General features: G+C 36.9%; 3 protein-coding genes and 1 pseudogene across 9 annotated transcripts; 2 read left to right on the top strand and 2 right to left on the bottom strand.

The window, feature by feature from the left end:
* The first annotated feature begins 302 nt into the window (after positions 1-302).
* On the top strand, positions 303-4673 carry LOC104732688 (uncharacterized protein At2g33490). 3 transcript variants are annotated; one of them, XM_010452264.2, is made up of 11 exons: positions 303-1276; positions 1640-1712; positions 2132-2203; positions 2284-2345; positions 2443-2511; positions 2629-2657; positions 2744-2954; positions 3039-3275; positions 3367-3420; positions 3546-4353; positions 4444-4673. In XM_010452264.2, the coding sequence occupies exons 1-11, from the start codon at positions 1160-1162 to the stop codon at positions 4467-4469; spliced, it is 1758 nt and encodes a 585-aa protein (XP_010450566.1). In that variant the 5' UTR covers positions 303-1159; the 3' UTR covers positions 4470-4673. The 3 variants fall into 3 exon arrangements, with proteins under 3 accessions (XP_010450566.1, XP_010450565.1, XP_087334454.1); XM_010452263.3 differs by having other exon boundaries at positions 897-1276; positions 3546-4465; XM_087478328.1 differs by lacking the exons at positions 303-1276; positions 1640-1712; positions 2132-2203 and having other exon boundaries at positions 2284-2352.
* A 987-nt stretch (positions 4674-5660) lies between these two features.
* LOC104732686 (uncharacterized) lies at positions 5661-9554 on the top strand. Of its 2 annotated transcripts, none has more exons than XM_010452258.3 (6): positions 5661-6128; positions 6824-8030; positions 8151-8402; positions 8509-8589; positions 8828-9205; positions 9299-9554. In XM_010452258.3, the coding sequence occupies exons 2-6, from the start codon at positions 6924-6926 to the stop codon at positions 9347-9349; spliced, it is 1869 nt and encodes a 622-aa protein (XP_010450560.2). In that variant the 5' UTR covers positions 5661-6128; positions 6824-6923; the 3' UTR covers positions 9350-9554. The 2 variants fall into 2 exon arrangements, with proteins under 2 accessions (XP_010450560.2, XP_010450561.2); XM_010452259.3 differs by having other exon boundaries at positions 5762-6128; positions 8154-8402.
* LOC104732687 (phytyl ester synthase 2, chloroplastic) lies at positions 9528-13555 on the bottom strand. Of its 3 annotated transcripts, none has more exons than XR_015574486.1 (13): positions 13054-13484; positions 12891-12942; positions 12657-12712; positions 12422-12580; positions 12051-12155; positions 11766-11872; positions 11488-11609; positions 11262-11367; positions 10992-11141; positions 10507-10876; positions 10317-10430; positions 10125-10210; positions 9528-10027 (listed from the first exon to the last, which is right to left on the bottom strand). XR_015574486.1 is itself a non-coding variant. In XM_010452260.3 (13 exons), the coding sequence occupies exons 1-13, from the start codon at positions 13409-13411 to the stop codon at positions 9718-9720; spliced, it is 2076 nt and encodes a 691-aa protein (XP_010450562.2). In that variant the 5' UTR covers positions 13412-13555; the 3' UTR covers positions 9528-9717. The 3 variants fall into 3 exon arrangements, 2 of the variants coding, with proteins under 2 accessions (XP_010450562.2, XP_019089570.2); XM_010452260.3 differs by having other exon boundaries at positions 10992-11122; positions 13054-13555; XM_019234025.2 differs by having other exon boundaries at positions 10992-11122; positions 12891-12959; positions 13055-13283.
* A 361-nt stretch (positions 13556-13916) lies between these two features.
* On the bottom strand, positions 13917-15314 carry LOC104732684 (GLABROUS1 enhancer-binding protein-like; annotated as a pseudogene). Its single transcript, XR_015574485.1, has 3 exons — positions 14929-15314; positions 14544-14831; positions 13917-14446 (listed from the first exon to the last, which is right to left on the bottom strand). The product of XR_015574485.1 is annotated as a GLABROUS1 enhancer-binding protein-like (transcript).
* Positions 15315-16695: the final 1381 nt, after the last annotated feature.

Raw genomic sequence — 16695 nt, 5'->3', positions numbered from 1 at the left:
TTTGTTTTTGTCATAAAATCAGAACTATTAAAAAAAGAAAAAAGACGAAGTATTAAACGTCCTCATAAAAAATAAATGAAGTATTTTTAAGCTTTTTTTTCTGTTTTTGATTTGGTATATGGAACAATTTTTATGAAAAAATGAAGAGATAAAAAAGTTTTGGAATCAGAATGAAAATGCAGAAACAGAATCACATCAAAAATAATAATAATAGCTCTTGGTATCATCATCAAAAAGAGTATTAGATTCTCTTTAACACTTATGAGAACCTGTACTTATGCAGGTAGAGGGTAATAAAGATAAGTGTTGCATACATAAATCTTTATTACCCTTGGTATCATTCTTGTCAAAACCTGTACTTATGTATGCAACACTTATCTTTATTACTCTCTCTAGCTGCATACATAATAAGTACATGCATGTATTGTCTCTCTGGTTTGGTTTTTTTTTTAAAGATGTTATGTTTGTCTCATTTCAGTTTCCGTTAACATCACTTGCTCGCTGATGGCTCATAGTAATCACCCGCCTACCTTGCTAAAATTGCGCTCATATTTTAGAAACTACATGATAAATCGTCGTAATCTATCCCAAAAATTTGCGAAGGTAGAAAGATATATTCATATAAGAGATATGATTAGTCAATTTGAAAATTAGAATCCAAAAATAAAATCAAAAATATTTTTGACCATCTTAAAAACATTGTTTTGGGTCAAACATTGACTCTTTTTTTATTTCTTCTTCTTCCTTCTTCCGCCTTTTGTCATAAATCTTTGACTTTGACTTTTCTCCAGTCTCGGCATCTCTTCTAAGATTAGGCCACGTGTTAAATCTCTTATCTGAACCGTTCATCTTGTTAACACGACGCGTATCATTTTTTATTTTATTTTCTCTCTCCCAATCTTTTTGGTCTCGTCTCCGTCTTTCTGTTTGTTTCTTTCTTCCGATCTGTTTTTCCTTCTTTGACCAGGAAAACAAACTTTCTTTTACCATTTCTTCTTCTTCAATGTCGTTGAACACATCCTAAAGATACTTGACAAAAATCTCTCACTCCCTTCGTCTCTCTTCTCTCTCTCTCTCTCTTTAGACAACTCACAAATTTTAGCGAAATCATCGAGCGCTTCGTGATTAGGGTTTTTGTTTTATCGGGGGAGATATAGATATGATGAAAGCTTCGTTTGGAAGGTTAAGGAGATTCGCATTGCCTAAGAGCGATGCGATTGATGTTGGAGAGCTTTTTCCCACCGCTCAGATTGAAGGTCTTGCTCGTGCCGCTAAGGTTATTTTATTCACTGTTTCTCACAAATGTTCGTTCTCGGGATTTTTTTTAAGTAGGGTTTTGATGTTCTTCGTACTTCGATCGAGTTTTTGTGACTCAATAACATAATTGGATTTTTTTTTAGGATTTACATTTATAGAAAGTTTGTTCATTAGTTTCTACTTTTATAGATATTTCTTATGGAGGAATTGAGAATTGAATTTTATATTAGTTATGGTAAGAGAATTGATATTGTAACTGATGCTACTTTGTTTGCTTGTTTCATGAATTTAGAACTGGAGGAAAACATGAATTTTTTTTGTCATTAAGTTATGAATTTTAGCGATTTGGTGATGCTAATAGTCTAAGTTATTTTGTTTTCAGGATATGCAGGACATGCGAGAAGGTTATGATAGATTACTTGAGGTAGCTGCTGCGATGGCTAATAGCGCATATGGTAAACTAAGCATTCCAATTTTTTTTATAAATCTTTCACTTTTCTAGCTTCTTGTATGAATTTGGATGCTTGATGTTCTCTAACATTGTAAGTTTAGAACTGTAATGTGAATGGTTCAGTTTAGGGCCTTTAGGCGCTTGCAAGTTGCAATACCTGCGAGCTCCATTGGATTGAATTAACTTTCATTCACACAATTACTAGCCTCATTGATGTTTTCGATAAAATAGTCACCATGCTAAATCTTCATTTCCAAGTGTCTTCAACATCTCCCATTAAGTAACTTTTTTGTTAACTCTGAGAAACCTTTGTTGATTTTTTAGGGGTTCTTTTATATTTTGTGTTCATTCTATTCACATATGAACATCAGTGTATTGTTAGACTTGATCATTTTTCTATTTTCTTTCGTTTGGTATTTTCAGAGTTTTCTGAATCCTTGGGTGAAATGGGATCATGCTTGGCACAAATTGCTCCTCATAATGATCAAGAAACTGGTAAGCTTTCGTAGATTCGGCTTTCATATAAGTTTGTTTGTCATGTTTCCATCATCAGTGTAACATTGTTTCTTCTGCAGGTGGAATTCTGCTAATGTTAGGTAAAGTTCAGTTTGAGCTTCAGAAACTCGTCGACACTTATGTAAGTTGTATGTTGCAACCTTGTACTTTTCATGAACCAAATATGTATAATTATTATGAACATAACTGAGGAAGTTCTTGTTTCACTCTTTCTTCAGCGTTCTCAAATATTCAAGACCATTACACGACCATCAGAGTCACTTCTCAGTGACCTTAGAACCGTCGAGGTATGCCCTAGCTTTAGTCTTTTGAAGTCAAGAGTTTATATGAAAGCCAGAAAATTTATCGGTTCAACCTTGTAAAGACCACTTATATTCTCATCTTTTCTTGTCTCTCCCTCTCAGGATATGAAGCAACAATGTGAAGAAAAGAGGTCAGTTATTTTCTGCAATGTAGTTTTTTATTTTCTTGGTTTTGGTTTGATATAATCTTGCCTTAACCTCTGAGTCTTACTTACAGAGACGTCGTTAAGCACATGATTACGGAGCATGTGAAAGACAAGGTACAACTGAAAGGCAGTAAAGGGGAAAGACTTATTCGCCGTCAGTTAGAGACTGCCCGTGATGAGCTACAAGATGAGGCGACTTTGTGCATTTTCCGATTGAAATCTCTAAAGGAAGGACAAGCTCGCAGTCTCCTCACACAAGCTGCCCGCCATCACACTGCTCAGGTACAATATGAATAAGATGACTATTCTCTGTCAGAAACCGATCTTCAATTGCTCAATCAGTGTCTCTGCCGTGCTTTCTTACAGATGCATATGTTCTTTGCTGGTCTAAAATCGCTGGAGGCAGTAGAACATCAAGTCAGATTTGCTGCGGAAAGACAACACATCGACTGTGAGCTCTCTGATCATGGGAACGAAATGGAATGTAGTGAGGATAATGATGATGATGACCGACTTGTTAACAGAGATGGAGAACTAAGTTTTGACTACATAACAAGTGAGCAGAGAGTAGAAGTTATATCTACACCACATGGATCAATGAAGGTAATTTGAATTTTAAAATGAACCTGAAACAGGGAAAGAGAAACTTTACCGATGAAATAACAGAATCTCATTTTTTGCCATTTCCATATAGATGGATGACACAGATCTCTCATTTCAACGCCCTTCACCTGCAGGATCAGCAACAGTATGTTATTTTCTTGAATCTTATATCAGATTTAACATTTTTTATGTCCTTAAAAATTTGTTAACTCTCAATTGTATGAGAATTGCATGAGTGATTCGGTGTTGAAGTTATACTCTCTGCTGCAGGTAAATGCAGATAATAGAGAAGAGCACCAGCACCCAATTTCAAACCGAGATCGCAGAACGAGCAGCCATTCAGCACCTTTGTTTCCGGAAAAAAAATCTGATATAGCGGATAGATTGATGAGACAGATGACGCCATCTGCAAATGCTTACATATTACCAACTCCAGTCGATTCAAAGTCCTCGTCAATCTTCACAAAACCCGTCACCAAAACAAGCCACAGTGCAAACTTATGGCATTCTTCTCCGCTAGAACCGATAAAAACCGCTCATAAAGATGTGGAAAACAACCTCTATTCCCGTCTTCCCCGTCCTTCAGAACACGCATTTTCTGGACCGCTTAAACCATCCTCGACCCGTCTTCCAGTTCCAGTTCCTGCTCAGGCTCAGTCATCTTCTCCAAGGATCTCTCCTTCCGCTTCACCTCCGCCTTCTTCTTCTCCTCGGATCAACGAACTCCATGAGCTTCCAAGACCACCAGGTCAGTTTGCACCGCCACGACGCTCGAAATCTCCTGGTCTGGTTGGTCATTCGGCGCCATTAGCGGCTTGGAATCAAGAAAGAAGCAATGTAGGTGTGTCAACCAACATTGTAGCATCACCACTTCCGGTTCCACCACTTGTGGTAGCGAGAAGCTTCTCTATACCTTCTAGAAACCAGAGAGCCATGGTTCAACAACCCTTGCCGGAGAGGAACCAAAACAGAGTAGCGTCTCCACCACCTCTGCCTCTAACTCCAGCGTCTCTGATGAATCTCAGATCGCTGTCTCGGTCTCAAGTCGGAGAAGTTGCTCACAGTGGACTAATTAGAGGTAACGGAAACAAAACTAACTTGTTCTTTCTGTAACTTATCTTCATCATTAACGATTTGAAGACATAATTTGTTTATATTATAAACGCAGGAGTAAAACTGACTGAACACTACTGACGCTGTAACGTCGCATTTGGTCAAAACGTTAGTTGTAGAAAGAGACATACGTACGCGAGTAAATATAGAAGTCAATATTTTGTAATTCTTTAGTTGTTGAATCTCCTAATATGTCCTTATTAGCCTTCAGATTTCTCTTTTTTACTTCTTATTTCACTTTGATACCAATGTTAACGTAAAAATTAGTTCTTTACTTCTGAAAAATAGGATAAAAAGAGTTTTAAGGGGAAATGATAGGATACTACCTTTCTCCAACCAAGAAACTAAAGAAACCTTACAAAATCCATCGATTTCACCTTTAAAGAAGAAAGTAGACATTTATCTTATTTGAACAATACTTGGGTTCATCCCTAGGGGTGAACCTCTCCATTCACCCCAACCTCTCCATTCACCCCATTATAAAATAAGGAAATAAAATCTGTATACATTATTATAAAATTTAAACTGTTCTTTAATAAACCCAAACCGATATATATAAAATCTAAACCCTAACCATCTCATTTGTGAACCCAAACCAACATATACTTTCATTCTAATTGTGAAATCTAAACTCTAACATCTCATTTGTGAACCCAAACCGACATATAATTTCGTTCTTCTTTTAAAATCTAAACCCTAACCATCTCATTTGTGAACCCAAACCGACATATAATTTCGTTCTAATTGTAAAATCTAAACTCAAACCCAAACCGACATATATATTGTAAAATCTAAACCCTAACCATTTCGTTTGTAAATCCAAATCGACATATAATTTTATTCTAATTTTTAAAATCTAAACCAAGCCAATATTTAACTTTCCTTAATTAAAAGTATACAGAATATGTTTCCTTAATTTGGTTTGCTTTTTAATTTAATTTTGATTTATTTTTTAAATGAAATATTAGATGGAAAATTATGATTGGCTGAGAGAAGAAAGGGTGAATGGAGGGGTTCACCTCTAGGGGTGAACCTAAGTATTTATCATCTTTTTTTGAGTTTATAAGCTAAAGTTTATTTAATTTCTAATATGTGTTACACAGAAAAAGGAAAGTGAAAATGACAGTAACATGATCAGAGAGAGTATTGGCTGGCCGCTGGAGAAATGTGTTTACCGGATAACACGTGAAGATGGCTAGGAAAATGGGCCTAATTTACTATCCGGCTCACTTAAAGAGGATAAAATACCTAACTTGTACAGCTTCTCGCTCTACCCTTTATTCTTTGATTTAATCGGAGTTTTTGTATTTTAAAAGCTTTATTCGAGTATTTTGATTTCAAGTATATAATTTGCATTGTAAACTAATTTTTTTAATTTATTAAGTTTCAGTCTTGAGATCGATCGTGATTTTGTGACTGTGCGCATGAGACTGAAAAATTAATTATAAGTTGGATTTTTTTTTTTCTTTCGGTTCCCACTTTATAAAGAGACGAAAATAACAAATTTTGATTAATTAAGCAGCCGTTAGGGGAAAAAACGATTATTATGCGTTAAATGCCAAAATATTGGTATTATACAGTAAACACTACAGTTTCCAGAAATATCAAATTAAAAAAAAAAAAAAAGAAAAAAAAAAAGGAAAAGAAAATGGGGAGCTATAGAATGGTGATGCGATGTTGGGATTTTATTTATAAGCGAAAGAGAAGAGACGAGACGAGACGGGACGTGAAGAGGAAGAGGTCTCAATCATCTACATTCTTCTTTTTTTTTTTTTCTCCCTTATTCGTTTGTATCCTTCGAATTCACTTTGTTGTTGTTCGATTTTGGGGGGTGTGGGATTGCGATTTTGGATTTTGGCGTATAGAAACGTTTTTTTTTTTTTTTTTTGCATCATCCTCAGATTCTTTGATTTTTTTATTGCTTCATCGGTGCGTTTCATCATCGATTCTTCTGTTTTTTTTTTTTTTTTTTTTTTTTTAATTTTGATGTTGCTGTAAGAGCTCTTCATTGTTTGATTTTGATCACACAAAATGTTTCCCCTTTGCAATCTCTCTGGGTTCATCTATCACCATCCATGATCCGCACTTGTGAATTCGATAATTTCTATAATGATTTGTGTGCTTGAGAATCTTATAAACTGATGATAGCCTTTATGAGAATGATTTTGATTTTTGTTGATGTATGTCGTTTGTTGATTTGTGACTTATTTGAATTTTATTTCTATACTATGATTCTTCATTGATTCTAAGCTTACGAATGGTTCTGGTTTTATATGATTAATGTTCCTTGATCAATGATCATCATCTCTTCTTACTCTTACAGCTTGTGTTTAGTGTGATGCAGCTCATGAATCTTTTAGATTAGTTTTTGGATTAGAGCCGTATTGTAATTGGATATGTTTTTGATTCTTCTTCTCCCATTTTGTTCATTTCAGGAGACTGTGACACCTATCAACTCTGTATTACTCGAATACTCAACATATATGCTGTAGGGAACTATAATCTTGTAAGTGATAAGGTCCTCTGAGCATTTCCATGGGTCTGCCACATACTGCTTCAAACGAGCAAGCAAATGAAGGTTTGTCTTCTGCTTCAAGTTGCAGCCTTTCTCAAAGTCTTCCTGTAAATACTACTTCTGGTGATTTAAGAGGGAATAATGAAGGAAGCCTCTGCTCCTTTACTGGAGGAGAATCTGATAGGAAAAATGCATTGAAATCTTTGGAGTTTAGAGATGATGACTTTTGGAGATTTCATGACACTCGTGCTGTTACTTCATTATCTGATCACCAACCGGCTTATGCCATGGATAAGGTTAATTTGAATCGAACTCAAGTTAGAAGGATAGTTGGTTTCGAGTCTAATGAATCTAGCTCACCGAGTAATGAATACACACGTATCACCGGTAATCGCACTGGTGCATCTAATGAAGTAGATATCACCGGTGGATCATTAGTCAGGAAACGGGTTAGCTCTCCTCTGAGTAAGCTTTTTCCTGAGAAATTTAGAGGTGACTCGCTCGATATCAGCCGTAGCAACCTACAGTTAACAACCAACACTCCTGTTGCACAAGATCATAAAAAGGCCAATGTCTCTGAGACATTATGTTTTTTTACCACTTCTACCTGCTCTGAATGGGGGAATGACTCGTCACACAGGGGTAAGCTTTCATCTACCGTTTTCACGGATGGTCCATTGCTTGACTCCAATGATCTGCATCCCACAAAAGATATACCTTACTTATATTCACCAGTACATGAAAGATCTCTAGTACCCGCTAAGCCATTACCATGTCATAAGAATATATCTGTCTCTCCTCCACTTTCTCTGTCACCTCTTGGGCCAAGATTTTCCGAGAGAATGAAAGCTCTCCAAGGGGGCCTAAATGGGAAGATTTTTGAAGATGGTGTTGGTTTAAGGAATACTGGTGAAGAAGCAGAGCTCAGGACTGGTCGTAGGTCGTTTGATGATAGTAATGGTATCCAGAGAGCCTTTTCAATGGATAGAGCTATTGAATCAGTTCCTACATCTCCATGTAAAAGGTTTAGTAGAAGCTTGAGTGGACGTCCCATTCAAAGGTCATTGGTTGGTTCTTTTGAAGAATCCCTCTTTTCAGGAAGATTCTCTTATGGGCAAACTAATCAGGTCTCACTCACACCAAAACCCATAAAAGATTCACAAAACCTCTTTGTTGTCAGAAACCGAAAAAATCATTAAGACATTTACATTTGATTCACTTTCTCTCATTTGTGTCTTTCTTTGTAGAAGATCGACGGTTTTCTTGCCATTCTTAGTATTGCTGGTGGAAACATCTCTCCAAAATCACAAAAGCTTCCATTCTCAGTTACAAGTGTTGGTGATGATTGCTTCTTACTGTACTATGCCTCCATAGATATCTCTGGAGGATCTTCGCAAAACAAATTATGGGGTCAGAAATTGAAAACCAACCAAAACAGTTCTGATGCTCAGAGCATTAATAGACGGCTTCGAATTCCTATGAAGGGTCGGATCCAACTGGTACCCTCTTGTCTCTGTCTTATTTGAAAAAGTAGGTTCTATCAATAATGAATTATAATTAGACTTATATGATGACTTATTCATGGTATGTTCTTCTGTTTTGCAGGTTCTGAGTAACCCTGAAAAGACACCTCTTCACACTTTCCTCTGTAACTATGACTTAACTGATATGCCACACGGTACAAAGGTAACTTGAAACCTTCCCTCCCCTTGTTTCATTCGTTTGCTATTCCAATTTTAGATTTTGATTGTTCCTTGCGTTCGTGTTTATGTTGCGTTTACATTTACATTTAGTGTATATGTTTTCAAATGAACCGTTAGCTAGCTTTCAGCAAACTTAATTTTCAAAGTTTTACGTTTGCAATTAAGAAATCAATTTTATCTAAAAGATGCAATGATTGATCGAAGTCTTGTTTCATGGTCAGACCTTCCTGCGCCAAAAGGTTACTCTGGCCTCCTCTGTTCTGACCAAAGCCAACAAATCTACAGATAGAATAGACCAAAGTCTTGCAAATAAAGGTAGTGAAGGATCTGAGTCAGTGGATGAATTGCATTCGCCGAATGAGTGTGGGAACAAGAATTGTCGTGAGACGTACAGAGAAACAGGAAAACGCTGTTCAAAATCCGGAGTCATACGCTACGCTCTACATCTAAAATTTATTTGCCCGTTACGCAAGAAAGCCACAAAATTAGGTCAGAAGAAAAGCTTGGATGCAGCAGACGATGGAGAGAGGAGATTCTATTTGTATAACGACTTGAGAGTTGTGTTTCCTCAACGCCACACTGATTCTGATGAAGGAAAGGTATCTTTTTAGAATTTTTTATTCAAACGTCATTTGGTAAAATCTCCTTTTGAACGCAAACGCAAAACGCTGATGTGGTTTTTGAAATTGCAGTTGAATGTGGAGTATCATTACCCAGAAAATCCAAGATACTTCGACGTGTAACCAATTGAGTCTCTCTGCTTCCTAGCTAAATCGTTTTCTGCTTTAGCTTTTGTTAGAAGAAAATAAAAGAACGTTGTACATATCAAATAGAGAATAGTCATCTATCATCTATATAGCCATACCAAGTAGGTTTCACTTTCAGTAATGGCTGACCTACTTTGTAGAGAACACTACTGTAAAAAACGAAAACATGCAATTTTATACATCTGCTAATGTTTTAATAAAAAAAAAAAAAACCCCGACTACCTGACTTACACATTAACTAACAGCCATACACACTTTTAAAGTTATAAATACATACCCAAATTTACGAGTTTTTATTTTTCTTATCACACAGCTAAATCAGGTGTCCTGTAGATATACTAAATTTAGTGATCTCGTAGATCAAAGGTTGGGATTTGGGAAGAGAAACCATGAAGGAGGTAATATAGCGACCTCGGCAGAATGTTTCTGTAAGGATCAGTTTCTCTTTTGGTCTTCAAATAGGTCATACACTTTTCTACCTCAGACTTGACCTGCAAGTAAACCTCATGAGCTTTCTCTTTATCACTTAGCTCTTTCTCTCTACCTTCTGTTTCTATTGGTTTCCCAAAGTATACATAAAACCGTCCCGGAATCTTGGGAATTATCCCAGGCACATGCAAATCTTGTTTTCCCAGTTCCCCTTCTTCATCGTTCCTAACCATAAATAATAATCATCACTAGATTCAGAATCAAATGTTATATGATTAAGGTTCATCTGATTATTTCTAACAGAGTCGATAAAAGAACATACCTCAAGTTAACAGAGTCTTGTGTTATCTCTTCAATAAGATTCTTCAAGAAAGGGATCTTCATTTGATCATTGTAATCTAAAATCATCTGAGATTCATTCCATTGTAACAGAGGAGAGTTAGTCCAAACCCGATTGAAACAAAAGGAGCCTCAAGAGTATATTAAAACTAGAACGGAAAAAGAGATTTCTTACTTCGAAAAGATCATCTTCTCCAACAACTCCAAAAGGAATGATTTTTGCTCCAAATTTAGATGCGATCCTTACAAACTCCGAGTGTTCTGGCCAAAACAACTTGTATTCTTCACCCTGTAAAATGTGTCTTTAGATATAAAAGCCTCAAAAAAAATTAAAACGAAGGCATATATGGAAATTACATCATCACCTTTCTGTGCAAAGCTTCACGGACACCACCAGGATACAAAGCCACATGAGCGTTTGAACGAAGTAGTTTGTAGAAATTCATACCCGAGACAGGAACTGCACCTATTATCCTAAATATGTCATACAACTGCATATCAGGGAGTTTTGAGCCTTTCTTTTTGGTAAACATCAATGGATGTGCCAGTCCTCGCAACAGAATGTTCCTTTCTTTCAAGAACTGAAGTGCTACTGCATGCAACTCCATACCAAGCAACATGTGATTTCCAACATATAGAACCGGTCCCTCTGAAGGTATTCCTGCAAGTGATCTTACTATTGCACCATTGTTTAGAGTTGAGAGAAAGACTGGGGAGGTAACAGCAGTTACCAATCTGGACCAGAGAAATTAAAAAAGAATACTACTTCAGTATTCGTTTGACACAGCAATTAGAGAAGTGATAAAATCTATGACACACAGATATTGATATGATAAGTGAGTCATTTTACCTTTGGGATTCTTCATACTCTTTCAACTCAAATGGGGTAGGCAGAATGTAATCTGAAATGTAATCAAGTGACTTCCCACGGCGATAATAATACGCACGCTTGATGATACTCACCAGATCTACGCCATCCTCCTGACATACATCAATCGAGCTGTATGTTATTAAAGCAAACATAATCTGTAAATTTGTTGGCTAGAAACTCGTAGAGACTAGATTTTCTTGTGAATTAATTAAATAGGACTCGCTGACATCAGGAGAAAGAGCTCCTTACCAAGAAGAAGAACTGTCCATTATTTTCAAACTCACGAACTTCACATCTTGGCAATGCACGGAGTCTTTCAATGTCTTCCTTGTTCACTAACCATTGATCACGTCCACTGCAATAACACAGCTTCCAACTCAGCTTCCAATTAACTAAGTTCATTACAAACAAACAAAGCACTGAAACTTCTACTTATATTCAGTAACGAAACAGAGAAGTTTACTAGTGTATGAACCTCAGAAGTATCAATGTTTGGGCGTTGACTGTGTCCATCTGAGAATTAGCAGAGGCTGAAGCAGACTTAAGCAATTGAAGCTTCCATAGAAGTGTGTCCTTGGGAAAGATTCTCATCAGAGTCTGTAAATTATTTGTTTTCGTGAGTTTATCTCATGACATGTAGCGAATGGCTACGGAAAGTAAAAGCGAATCAACAAGAATGATAGATACATATTGTTTGTCTTGCAGTTGCAGATCATAGTGTTGAACTAGTAATGTGCAAAAATAGAGTCTTACAGGCAGATTAGATGAAGTTGCAAAGAATTCTCCTAACAGCCCACTAGCCATCTGCGCGGCATCAGTTTCATTGAGCATGGTCTCGAACGTTTCAGTCAACGGCAAACCTATGTAATAGAAGTTATAAATTAAAACACGGTTAGTCCTGACTTTGAAGCAAAACCTGACACTGAAAACCCATCTTTGAGACAGAAATATTTAAGGCTCAGTCTTTGCATCTAATTTGTTTTTGCTTTAACACCGATAGATAGACGTGGAAGATATACAAAAGGGTTGAAACTTGACCTTGGTTAAATTCAAAATTCTCTGATATCAAGCTGGGAACTCCGTCAGGCACAATTTCCAGGAAGCCCAATAAAGATTGCAACATGAAGTTGTTGAAACGAGTGACTGCATCAAAAAAAGTGTATTTATTAGCACAACTGCACAAGATAAGATGTATACACTCCATGAGATCTACCAACTCAAATTCCCCAAAGTAAAAAGAGTAATAATGTTATGCTTTACCAACAAAGCTTATATATCATAAAACACTTCTCTGAGCTTGCTACATTGTGGTTTCATAAATAGCCCGAAACATCTTAGGACTCGAGATAAAACACAAAAAAATGATCTCAGTGATCCAGAGAAAAATTGAGTAGCCTTGTTTTAATTACCTGGATTAGCCAGGATCAAGACAAGATCAATGTCGGGGTTACTGGCAGCAACAACTAGAGCAAGAGAAGCTCCAATAGAATCTCCAACAATATAAATGGGTCTATTAGGAAAACGGTAGTGCTCTGACCTAACTGTCTTCTCAATGAGCTTCACAAGATCTGCAAAAGCCAACAGTAAGTAAGAGTTTCACCCACATACGAAACACTAAAATTTAATTGCTGAAAAAAGAAGCACCTCGAGCAGGAGTACGATCACTAACTGGAAAGTGAAGGCACCATATGTCAAATATCCTATGAATGATCAAAACATGATAATGACATGAGAAACTAAGAGTAAAACATTCACTAGACTTCTTCTTCTTTTGAAGTCAGTTCTTACTCCTTGCAGATAAATATTGAAGTGTTCAAACATTCAAATCTAAGGCTCTAAGGCAAATAAAGAAGAATGGATCAAACAAACAAGACTTACTCTCCAAGCCTCTTATGGTGGCGAATGAGCCCTAATCCAGTACCATCGATCCCTGCAATTTTGGAAAAACTAGTTTTCACAATTTCGATAATCATCAACCCAAATCAATCAGAAATCTCAGAAATCAATCAAACGAGAGCTATCGAAATCGAAAGAAACAGACCAGGTAAGTAGATAAGAAGAGGCGACTCTGGAGCGCGAGCGCCACATTCCAACGGAGAGAACCACCGAGGCGGACCACCATCTCCGCCGTCGTCTGGTCCGACGAAATCTCCAGCTTCCACCAAAAAATCCGTCAAACTCTTCCTCTCCTCAGGCCGTGCCACTTCCGTATACGAATACGGATTCACCGTCGCCTTCAACTTACCACCGATTCCGAATTCCCGATCCGTAAGGCGATCGTACGCGAAGGAGGTCAGTCGTCGGGTTAACTTCCAGTAAGCTCTCTTTGAAGCTGAGGAGGTGAAGGTGGGAGAGAGTTCATCAGTGATGCGAACTGTAACAGTACTCGTAATCGCCATTGACAAGTTTGATCGAAGGTCCTTTTTATTTATTTATTTATTTATTATTATTGTTGTTTTAGCTTCTTCATCTCTACTACTCTAATAGTAATAATATATATAATAGGTCGAACACGACAAGCTCGTGGCTCCTGCACTGCACACGAGAAAAAACCAAGTTATGATTTTTTTTCAGTTTGAATTGAATATTTTTCAAATTCTCAATTTTGGCTCGGTTTAGTTGGTGGAGGAACTTGCCTTAAATTCAATTATTGTAGCTGGTTCGGTCTTCTGATACAAATCGAATGGATTGGTTTTTACTTTTGGTTATCTAACTCAAGATTCATGTGGTTATCTAGTCAAGGAGATTTATGGATCTTTTATTCGAAGAATCTCATGGAATATGATTTTTCAGGAAAGGGATCTTCATTTGATCATTGTAATCCAAAGTCTCCTCTAGCAAGTCAGGCGATATTAGACCATATTATATTCAAAATATTGCAACATGAAGTTGTTGAAATGTGACTGCATCAAACAAGAGTGTATTATATATGAGCACAAGATGCACATGAGATTTACTCACTCACACAGATCCACCCCCAAATAGCAGACACCATTACCCTTTACACTTACCAAAAATAAGTCATAAGCTCTTTATAATTTAACTGTTCAAAGAGATTGGCTTAAACAGAAACATAGAAAAAATTAACCTAAAACATCATAATAACATTCCAAAAGCAGACCGAACTTGTTTTCCTTGTTGTTAAGTTAAGCAGAGAATCCTGTGTTAACAAGCTTTGCATAGAAACTTTGTTTCTTGATACCCAATTGCATGTCCTGAGCAAGCAATGCCTTCCACTCGTCGGTTAGCTCTTTCCTTTGTGTATCTCCAATGTTTTTCAAATTCCGAAGCAGCGATCTCTGTTGATAGCTACCTAAACTCCTAAACGATGCAGCCATCTCAAGTGCCTCTTGCAGAACATTCAAATCCTCAGACTTGTCTTTCTCACCATCATCAATCAGAACATGCTGCTCCCCACAAGGTACATCGTCCTCCTTCAAAAAAACAAGACAGCAAGTTACCAATTCGTCAGAGATGGTAGAGATAATAAGAAGAGACAGGTAAGAAGAGCACACACACGCATAGACTCACCTTTCTTTGGTCCATATAGTTCTCACAAGAAGCAGTTTTGGTATTGTTTCCACCCCATATGACCGTCGACAATTCAAAGATTTGTTTATCATCAGCATCATCAGTAAAAGAAATGATTTTTCTACCATTAGATCTCGCCCGATTAAATCTCCTCTTCATCTTGTTAATCTTATCTTGTAGCTGTCTCTTAGAGAAATCGGATTCCATGGAACCTCTGATACGAGTGTAAATCGCATTCCAGTCAGACATGTAGCTAGATTTGGTTTCCTTTTCATAGTCCACAATACCCTTTTATCCACCACCACAACAGCAACAACAACAACAAAAAGGTCACAACTTTATTAAGAAAACAGAGAAAAAAATAAAAGCCATTGAAATTACAAACCTTGAGGATGAGGAGCTCTCCGGCTTTAGTCCAGTTCAGCTTCCAAACACCAGAAGAAAAAAAAAATGTCTCCGTCTTCAGCTGCTGGCAGCAGCCTGCTGCTTTCTCTTTCCGAGTATCGCCTCTGTACCGGAGATTTCTTCGTCATCTTCATGCTTCATCGGGGGATGTTGGGGATTGTGTCGTATTACAAAGCAATCCGAGCTCGAGTCCTCACTGGATCCACTTCCTCGCTTCATCGGTAAGTGATCAAAGATCAAAACTTTTCCAAAGGTTTTAGAAATTTGGGTGATTTTGGACAAACCCTAGTTCTAGTTCTTCTAAGACTGAGAGTGTAAAGAAAGAGAGAAGCAACTGATCCAGCAACAAGCAGCGTTGTGGGAGTGGAAGTTTCTAGAGTCCAGAAAACCTTAAATGACTAAAATACCCTTTTCTCATATCTTTGGGATTTATAAAATGCACCAAAGGAAACAAAAAAAAAAAAAGTCTGAGGTCTTCTTTCTTGTTATTAAAATATTTCACCCAACACCCCTAAAGTTGAACAGCATTTACAAAATCATCCTAAAGTTGTAACTCAATTCCCAAAATATAATCCAAAATGTCTAATTACAGTGTAAACGTTAATAATAATGTGTTTTAAGTATCCAAAAACTTGCATGAGTGTCAATACAACACTTTGAACTGTTTTTGTAAGAGAGGTAATAATAGAGAACCCCTCGACAAAATTAGTGTTTTGTAGGGATCACAACATTCTTTTTTGATCTTCAAATAAGTCAAACATCTTTCTACCTCAGACTTGACCTCCAAGTAAACCTCATAAGCTCTCTCTTTAACAATGTAACTCTTTATTTTTGCCTTCAAAAGGAGGGTCTTCATTTGATCTTTGAAACTAGAGCTGTCAAAATGGGCGTCCACGTCCATTTTGACCCGTCCAATATTGTCCACTTTTATTTTGGACAAATAGGTGTCCGTGTCCATTAACGTCCGGTCCATTAACGACCATGTCCACTTATGCCCATTTTTTTATGGGCTTTCCATGGGTGTCCATTGGACAAAAATATAACAGATTTTGTAAAATGAGAAAAAATTGTGTAATTAGCTTAGAACATAAACATAAAACATAAAAGATGGATCCAAAAGCAATGATAAACATCCAAACATAATGATAAACATCCAAACACAATGATCAACATCCAAAACACAATGATAAACATCCAAAACACAATGATCAACATCCAAAAGCAATAAAGCAAACACAATGACACACATATTTCAAACTCCTTCTCCTTCTCCTTCTCCTTGTCCTTCTTTGCCTTCTTCGAATGGATCAACAATCTCTTCAAAACCTCTAAGTCAATTTCTAGCGCAAATTAGAGCTTGGACATTAGAAGGAAGGAGTGAACTCCGATACTTACTTAAAACTCGGCTTCCAATGCTGAATGATGATTCTGCAGCTACGGTTGTAATAGGGATGCTAAGGATGTCACAAGCCATAGAAGACAGTTCTAAATCTAAACCACAGCCTGCAATAACATATGAACCCTTGTGAATATCCAAAATAACACAAACTGAGACTTAAAACTTCGTTATATAGCTATTCGTTTCTAATCAAACCATAAACACAAAACAGATCCGGGAAGATACAAACCCTAAATCTCAGATGGTATTGGTTTCAAATTGAAACCAATACCATCTGAGAATCATTCCAATTGTAGAAAATGAGTTATTCGAAATCCGATATATAATAACAAAAAGAGTTTTATGAAT

The sequence above is a fragment of the Camelina sativa genome, chromosome 12, assembly GCF_030686135.1.
Source record: "Camelina sativa cultivar CO46 ecotype springtype chromosome 12, ASM3068613v1".
NCBI lineage: Eukaryota > Viridiplantae > Streptophyta > Magnoliopsida > Brassicales > Brassicaceae > Camelina > Camelina sativa.
Note: the sequence above shows the minus strand (reverse complement) of the source record. Positions and strands in the feature narration are given on the sequence as shown.

Coding starts and splice junctions, on each gene's coding strand:
- LOC104732688 (XM_010452263.3), top strand. CDS start 1,160: ATGATGAAAGCTTCGTTTGGAAGGTTAAGGAGATTCGCATTGCCTAAG. Junction 2,512..2,628: donor GTGACCTTAGAACCGTCGAG/GTATGCCCTAGC, acceptor TCTCCCTCTCAG/GATATGAAGCAACAATGTGA. Junction 3,421..3,545: donor CACCTGCAGGATCAGCAACA/GTATGTTATTTT, acceptor TCTCTGCTGCAG/GTAAATGCAGATAATAGAGA.
- LOC104732686 (XM_010452258.3), top strand. CDS start 6,924: ATGGGTCTGCCACATACTGCTTCAAACGAGCAAGCAAATGAAGGTTTG. Junction 8,590..8,827: donor ATATGCCACACGGTACAAAG/GTAACTTGAAAC, acceptor TTTCATGGTCAG/ACCTTCCTGCGCCAAAAGGT. Junction 9,206..9,298: donor CTGATTCTGATGAAGGAAAG/GTATCTTTTTAG, acceptor TTGAAATTGCAG/TTGAATGTGGAGTATCATTA.
- LOC104732687 (XM_010452260.3), bottom strand. CDS start 13,411: ATGGCGATTACGAGTACTGTTACAGTTCGCATCACTGATGAACTCTCT. Junction 10,877..10,991: donor GAGTATGAAGAATCCCAAAG/GTAAAATGACTC, acceptor TCTCTGGTCCAG/ATTGGTAACTGCTGTTACCT. Junction 10,431..10,506: donor GTGAAGCTTTGCACAGAAAG/GTGATGATGTAA, acceptor CACATTTTACAG/GGTGAAGAATACAAGTTGTT.